The sequence below is a fragment of the Scyliorhinus torazame genome, chromosome 18 (genome assembly GCF_047496885.1).
Source record: "Scyliorhinus torazame isolate Kashiwa2021f chromosome 18, sScyTor2.1, whole genome shotgun sequence".
In the NCBI taxonomy this organism is placed as follows: domain Eukaryota; kingdom Metazoa; phylum Chordata; class Chondrichthyes; order Carcharhiniformes; family Scyliorhinidae; genus Scyliorhinus; species Scyliorhinus torazame.
This window is the reverse complement of record NC_092724.1, coordinates 66140225-66148589: the sequence shown is the minus strand read 5'-3', so window position 1 is coordinate 66148589 and position 8365 is coordinate 66140225. Positions and strand designations below refer to the sequence as shown.

The 8365-nt window shown below is 44.0% G+C and overlaps 1 protein-coding gene across 1 annotated transcript in view; it reads left to right on the top strand.

The window, feature by feature from the left end:
- The first annotated feature begins 667 nt into the window (after nt 1–667).
- The window catches only part of LOC140394823 (cystinosin-like), a 33387-nt gene continuing 25689 nt past the window's right edge, over nt 668–8365 (top strand). Inside the window, 4 exon segments of the mRNA XM_072482004.1 lie at nt 668–783; nt 2442–2509; nt 4924–5002; nt 5088–5172. Of these exon segments, the coding sequence (XP_072338105.1) occupies nt 2458–2509; nt 4924–5002; nt 5088–5172 (216 nt within the window). The 5' untranslated portion in view covers nt 668–783; nt 2442–2457.

The following is an 8365-nucleotide window of genomic DNA, read 5'->3' as shown; positions in this document are numbered from 1 at the left end:
ACCACCTCAAAGGGGAAAGCAGTCCCTGGTCATCTGGGACTATGGCAACTTTACTTTCCTTCATCACAGGGACTGTGCTACCTCTGGGAAGTCATTCATCACCATCTTCTCATGGGCTATAAAGGCAGGCACTTCTGGTGATGCCCCTATCCTGGGAATCTGTACCTTAAACTAACTCTCAGCTCGGGAAATAAAACCTGGCATCTAAGTCAGAAGCAGTTGTAAGGCGGCATGTGGAGAAGGGGGAGTCTATCTGAATGAATTGGCACCCTTCAGTTATACCGTTTAGCCCCACTGGCGGGACATCAGTTTATGCTGTGTTTCTGGGCGAGCAGAGTGGGGTCCTCAGGAAGTTAGTTATCTATGTGTGGGGAGAGCTGTCTCTGGACATGCATGGCTGTCCCATCCCTCTCACCTCGGCCATAGAGCTATTGACCTGTTCCGCAGCTACACTCAAACCCAGGAGTGCCCCCACCCCCGCTCAAGCAACTTTTAATGTTTCAGCAATATACAGCCTGCGAGCCCTGCTCTCCAAGCCTCTGTTACAAACACTAAAATACCATTTCCACCAATAGACATTTCTTTCAAAGTTCGGTATTTGATGAACCTCATCATCCTGGCCCCGCCTATGGGCGGGTCCTAGGTAATGAGGTAGGGCGGGTGCTATAAAAGCTGGAAGGAGCTGGGATAGGGATCGCGTCTTTCATCAAGCTTTGCATTTTTTTCGGAGTATGTGAGGGCGCTCTTATTTGTGCGCCTCGGTGTTTTTCTTGTTAAAGTTCTGTAAGTATATTTTCTCCTAGTTAAGTGTTTTTCGTAGTTTTGGAGCCCATTTAGTTATCCGCTGATGTAATGTGACCCTCCAATCTACTCCATGGTTGAGTTTGTGCGGTTGTCTCAGTGGGTTTGCTCTCATCTGCGAACCTTGTTGTCCTTCCAGTTGCTGCTGGTCATAATTTGTGACTTGAGTTTGAGGCTAGCTTTATTTTGAACGAGAGAAGGCTGCAGGAAATGGTGCATGTTTCAATGTTGTAGCCTTCTGAAATATGGCAGTAATGGGTTTGATGACATTGGAGTTGGTTCCTGAACAGTTCAAGCACTTTTACTTAGCAAAAGTTGAGGCATTGGGTGATGTTTTGTCTTGCTATTTTAGTTTGACTTTACTTTATTGGACTACAACACAAAGAATTAGTTATGCTGACCCCATATATATAATGTTCTTGACTTCTAAGCTTGTATGGGGAGGAAAATGTTTTATCTACAATTGGACAATTCTGGTCATCAGATTGAACCAGGTGGCCATTTGTTAATTCAGAATCTTTTATGGTGGCTAACCTGTTGACTACCAATAGATTCCTGAGGTTGTGGCTGGTGTGCATTTCTTTATCCCTTTATTAAATGTGCCTCCACAATCTATAAAAACATACTGAGTTCTACATGTATACTCGTGACCTGTAGCTCCATTGTGCTTCACCTAACTAACTTTAATTTGTTACACTACACTATCTATCACTCTACTGGATGAGTAGAACATTTTACTAAACAGAGGGGAAGACTTGGTAAGCTTGCTGTCCCCCATATTGCAACTGTTTCTGTTAAAATCCTCATTTGACAGACTTGACCATTCCAATGGTCTCCTGGCTAGCATTCATATATTCCTGCCTCTATATTCTGTGTCTGTTTGCCTGTGTTTCTTATGTCAGATCAGCCCAGTTTAAACTTTCCCAACTTGTCCTGCCCCCTTTCCCTTCACAACCTCTTAAGCTCTGCTTTTTATACCCTTGATTTTAATTTATCTAATCTGGTGATAAATACCTTCATCTGCTTGTCCCAAGTCCTGGAGTAACTTCCTGAATTGCTCCTTGAGGTGATACCAACTATCATAATTCCATATCTGGCTGGAGCCGCTCTGTAAATGTGTTGAGATAAAAACAATTATTTTGTTTGCCTCCACCCCCCACCACCACTGTCTCCCTTTGTAACCTCCAGCAGCTGTGAGCTGAATGCTGTGACTTGGTACATTGTTGGGGCAGTTTAATCTCTCTCCATCTGTGGAGCTTGATCTTGTGATTTTGTTTTTTAAATTAACATCTGGATCAAGCTGGTTTTGCTTTTGGAGGGGGTGGAATGACTTGCTCTGGCAAGGTGCTGAAATATGGGCTAATAGCAAGTTGGCTTTCTTGATGAGGACTGGACTAAAGATGGAGGCTGTTAATAATAAAGCTTTAGTTCAACCCAACCCTATCTCTGAGCATGACAAAGAAGGATATTGTGCCCTTGGTATGGGGTACAGTGAAATATCCAGCTTCTGTGCTGACCTAGCTGAAATGTGGGCTTTGAATGGGAACAGTAATTGGTCTTGTTGTGTTCTTTTTTTTTTTTTTTTTTTTTTCCCCCCAGTTGTAGGTTAAAACTAATCTTGGTTTGGGTTTCCATTACAGCTGTAAAGCCGGCAACATGAAGCTCCTGATGTTCCTCTTGGTTACTGTGGTCAACTCTCTACAATGTGGTAAGTCTGAAATGATGGAGGTATAACCTCCTATTACGATTCCTGAATTTGGTTCCTCCAAGCAGAGTGAACATTGCCCAAGTGCTTTTATCTCATCTTTTAAGCTATTTCTGAAAAAGCAGTCCCATTTGATTTGTGAACATGAGCCCAGTGCTTGGCTTGAGGAGTTTGTAATGACTGCTGCAATTACAATATCAACTCTTTTCTTGTGTCAGTGTGGAGGACCAATGCTGAAATGTTCATGACGGGCCTGAAGTGCTGTGTGGATGATCCATCTTGGCCTCATCCAGTGGTCCCCAGCATCAAATGCCAGTCTTTAAACCATTTTATTCATGTCATGTGATGTATGTGGAAATGGTGGAAGACACTGGTATTTCAAAGACAATGGTTCCTGACATAGTACAGGAGACTCTTGTTCCAAAACTTGCCAATTCCTAGTCAAGCTGACCCAGTGCTGCTGAAACACTGGAGTGGGAAAACTGCCGAATATTGTTCTGTGAAGGCAAGTCCCAACCTTGCCAATTACAATGATGAAAGGGATATAAGAGTTACATTTGCTCAGCAATAACCTGCCCACTGATGTAGTTTGGGTTCCACCAGGGTGACTCTGCTCCTGACCTCATTACAGCTGTGGCCCAAAAGAGTGGATTTGACTGGATTGTGGCATCAACGAGCCCTCATAAAAGGGAGTCTGGATTTTGGCATTGAGGAGCCCTAGTAAAATGGAGAGGGAGGCAATGTGAGGGGGGTGGTGCTGGAGGTTCTCTGGCTTTGGAGCCATACCTGGTACAAAAGATGACTGTAGAAGCATCAGGGCATCACTGCAGAGTTCCTCTGGTCAGTGTCTGAAGCCAAATGTCTTCAACTGCTTCATCAATGACTTTTCTTCCATCTTCATGCTGCAAGTGATTGTACATATCAGCACGGTTTGTAACTCTACTGATGCAAGTGGTCCATTTGCAAATGAATGACACATGGACAATATCTAAGCTTTGAGTGGAAAGTGGCATTTGCACTAGTGCCAGGCACTGACTGTCTCCACTGCCCCTTGACACAATGGCATTGCCATCATAATCTCCCACTATCAACATCCTGGTGGGTGGACTAGTCATCAAAATACTGTAGCTACAAGAGCAGAGCAGGTTAAGAGGCTAGGAATGCTGCAGTGAGTAACTTGCTGCCTGTCTGCCACTTACAAGGTACAAGCCAGGAATGTGATGGAAAACCCTTTTATTTGCCTGGAAATGCTCCACTTAATAGAGGGAGTGCTGGTCAAAGAACACCAGCTCAACATCGACAAAGTGGCCTGCTTGTTGGCATTACCTGACTACTGTTGCTGTGAATCCTCTACAAGATGCATTGCAGGAACTCACTAAATCTCCTTGGGCACCAAATCCAAACCCATATCTGGATACCGTCTAGGAGGATGAGGGCAGTCGACTTGTATAGACACCGCCATTTAGCAGTTCCTCATCAAACCACTCCCCATCTGTCACTGTCTGGGCCGAACACTCCCTAACAGCAATGGCTGTATGTACACCACACCGTAGGGTTCAAGAAGGCAGTTCATCACCATCTTGAGGGCAATTGGTGTTGGGCAATAAATTATGAGCAATACCCACCTGATCAATGAAGTTTCCATGTTGTTGCTGCCCTTGAAGCCATTCAAAACCATTTATTTTTTATCTTAAATTATTTCCATCAACCCCCAGTCGCTTTAGTCTTGTGTGCCCCCCCCCCCCACATAAGAAATCGGAACAAGTAGCAGCTATAATTTCAGCAAGGCTAGTAAGCATCCTTTCTACAAGGTGGTAGAGAATTCGAATATCTTTCTACATCCCCTTGAACTTGATTAGGGGAGTAGATAGTGGGAAGCTGATATCTGAGCAAACACAAATTCTTCAATCCCATAAGAACTATCCTTTGATCTGTCCTGTAAGGGACATCATTCTCTCTGGCAATTGGAAGCTACTCCTTTCACAGCCCCAGCTGTCTGGCATTTCCATTTTAAATTGGCTAGAGTTGAACCCTTTCTTGTGTCCCTGGAATTTAGGAAGCCAAGGAGATTTTGAAGGCATTTCATGGGGTGCAGAAACCTTTAGAATCTGGGCTGGAATTCTCCAATCATTGCTTTCAATTTTCCTGGCAGCAGGTTTCATGGCTGGGGTGGTTAAAATGGGAAATCCCATTAATTGGCAGGAAGATCGAACCCTGCCACCAGATAGCACAGACATGTGGCTGGGGACCTGAACAGAAATGCCTAGTTTTGCAATGACACTTAAAGCACTTCTTCCCCTTATTTCCAGAACTATTTGAATGTTTGAAGTCTTAAGACCTCAAGGCTGGTAATGGATAATCTAGCCTAATCCTGTTTAAAATAGGTGGTGAATTGACATGGCTGTATTTGCTTACAGAAGCCTCTGAGATGCTAATTGTGCCAGAAGTTGTTAGCTTGGAAATCCACAGCTTTCAAGATGTTGGAATTGCTTTGAGGTATGTTCTGGTGCAATTTCAAGGTTTAAAACTACAATAACAGCTACTCTTGGTAACTGGTTTAACTTTTGTCTTGCTCTCCCAGTACTCCCCTGCAGGAGACCATAATCATCACATTCAATGTGACTTTCTCATCCAAGCAAACCTGCATTGTTCAACTACCTGAGCAAGTAAGTATATTCTTCACTTTGTGGGAACTAGAACCAAACGGCGGTGAAATATCATAAACTGAAATGTTGGACCCCCAATTAACTTCAAATGGCCAAAGGTTTTGAGTGTGATTCTGATTGCATGGGCTCCTTCATAAGCCTGGGTCCATGTTGTCCAGAGTGAGGTGTCTATGCTGGAATGAAAGCAAATTGTAGTTTGAAGCTAGAAATCCTTGGGTGCTGAGAAAAGGTGCCACAAACACTGCCTCCATGCTCCTCCTCCCCTCTGACTGAATTCCTTGGAGTTGGTCAGTGCTGTTGCCAGTAGGCTAAATACTTTGTTCTCCTGGTCAGCTACTGTAGCTTTGATATTTTGATAATTCATATACAGCCAGTGACAGGGAATCTAGTCAGTAACTTACTGAGGTTTTCATTTGTAATGGTGACCTGATTTTCCTTTGCTGCCACCAACCATATCACAGAATCTTGAGCCACATTTTCCTTCTGTTGTATCAGGTCCATCACACATTGCTCTACTCTCTCTGGACTTTCTATGACTGAATTGATTTGTGCTTGTTGGCAATTAGTTAGTTGCTCCTGTCTTCCACATGCGCACAGCCCTACTTTGTCACTACTGCTGGCCCCCAATTCTGAAATGTGCCACCACAACTTGATCAAACAATTTATATAAAAAAAATCTTTAACCTTTCTAATTAAGGGGCAATTTAGCCTGACCAATCACCTGTCCTGCACAGCTTCAGGTTGTGTGGGTGCAGCCCATGCATACACTGGGAGAATGTGCAAGCTCCACACAGACAGTGGGCTGAGATTGAACCCAGGTCCTTGACTGCCATGAAGCTGCAGTGTTGACCACTGGGCCACCATGCTGCCCTTTGGTCAGACCAATTAAATAGTCTCTACCATCACCATTTCCATACTGCACTTGCACAAACCGTTTCCCTTTTAAGGGACTGTCCCTTTGTTTGTCTCTTGGTTCATTTGATTTCAGTAGTTCATGCGTTTGAATAGTTAGTACTCGAGCAATATATCCTTTGCATGGTAAATATTGCCTGCTTCCAACTCTGCTGCACATCCTTTTATTTACTGTGAAAACATCCCATGCCTTTACTTAGTACAATCCTATATAATGCATGCAAACTCTTTTCTATATTTGTTTCTGTAATTATAAATCTCTTTATGGGCTTGCATGCCTGTCAATTTAACTACTTCTATTTCCTCAACATTACTGTTAGTAGCTGCTACATAAGCCCAATCTATTCCTTTAAACAAGCTTCCTAATATCTGCACCTGTCCTGGGCCTCAATCAACTCATTTGAGCTACTACCCCAGAGAACCTCTGAAGGAGCAGCCTCCTCTGTTGTTCTGAGTGCATCACAACTTGCAACATTGGTTTGTGGGGATGTCTTGGGTGTGACCAGTCACATGGAATCCTAGTGAGAATAACCAGCCCAGTCACCTAACAATTAAGAAATTGAACTCCTTCCCCTTCCCCCAAACAACATCACATTAAATCTATAAATCAAATCCTGCTTGTTGTTACCACACATGCAGTAGTCCAAGTCTGGGCAATATCTTTCCTTAATCCAGCCTTGGCTTCATGACTTCAATGTAACATGGCTGAGTTATGACCTGCCTTACAGGCTAGAGGTAAGCTCCTCCTGAGGGTGCTGGAAATTATACTACTGTTCCCCCTTTGACTGTCTGCTTTTCTCATTATTTGACTCCTGATATTAGCATAATGTATACTCTACTGATCTCCCAATTGTCTAAGTAAACTGTAATTTTCTCATCTTACTCCTGATTCTGACTATAATCTTATTATTGGTAAAAACTGCTCTTGCTTGAATACTGGCTACTGCTGTTGCTGTGCAGATCACATTGTTGCCCTTTTTAATAATGAGGCTCTATTTATAATATGTTATCACCCAACAGCATTGCCAATACTGTGGGTATTTACCTCGGTGAACCACAAGTCTTTCCCTTTATATCGGTCAAATGACCACACAACCAGTTAGTCAGTTCAAAAGATGGTTTATTTACACACGAGGATCACTTCGACATGCAAACAAAATATCTACTGCAAGTTAAACTACACCAGCTACAATAACTTATACTTCAGGTCGGCCTTTATCTTGATTTCACGTGTCTCTGCCTCTGCTGGGCTCATCAGTTAGGTAGCGAACATTGGTGTTGAACTTGGCTGTCTGGTTGTTATGCTGCAATTGGGCTGGCACAGGCTGGATCCAGAAGAGACAACACATGGCTGTCCTTTTTAAAAAAAAATTTATTTTTATCCCTCCGAGATTTCACACTCCTTTGGGGTGTTCCTTAACCTTGGACCCAGTAGTTCAACATGGCTCTGATCACTGCCTTCGATTTCAGCCAATAAAGGGGCAGGTGCCTTGGTAGCTGGGTGGATCCTTAGCGGTCATTGACCTTGGCAGTTGGGCTCTGAGTAAAGGGAGTGGCGCGAATCAGTCTGTGGCTGTACTGGTTTCTTGATTTGGAGTTCTATTATTCTGGGGAACAGGCCATTAAAATGCAAACAAGCTGGGGTTTCACTCTGGTCTAGCTACCTGTGTTTCAAATACACAAGCTCTGTATCTGTCCAAGTCCTGGGTTGGCCATAATTCCCATGGTCCTTTGCAGGTGGCCATCTCAGATGGCTACATCTGAACATGGAAGTGTGGTAGATAACACTGTTGATCCCTTATCATCCTTGGCAGCGGTGCCATTACAAGTGTCCCTAGGCTGGTACCTTTGCATAAGGCTGACTCTAACCGCTCCCACATCAACTACTCTCTCAATACCCACTTACTAATCATGGCCATGTTAGCCACCCAATAGTAGCTGCAAAAGTTCTGCAGTGCCCCCCCCCCCCCCCCCCCCCCCCCCCCCCCCCCCCCCCCCCCCGGACTGTGCTCTAGGCACAGTCTCTTTTAGTGGAGTTTATTTGCGAATCCTGAGATTTTGTTCACCTGCTTAAAGAAGGACTTGGGGATGAAGATGGGAAGGCACTGGAAGACTAACAGAAATCTGGGGAGAACCATCTTAACAGTCTGCACCCTCCCTGCGAGAGATAGCGGGAGCATGTCCCACCTTTTTTTGAAGTCCTCGACCAGCTGAGATAGATTAAACTTGTGGAGGACATCCCACTTTGAGCCACCTGTATCCCTAGGTAATGAAAGCTCTT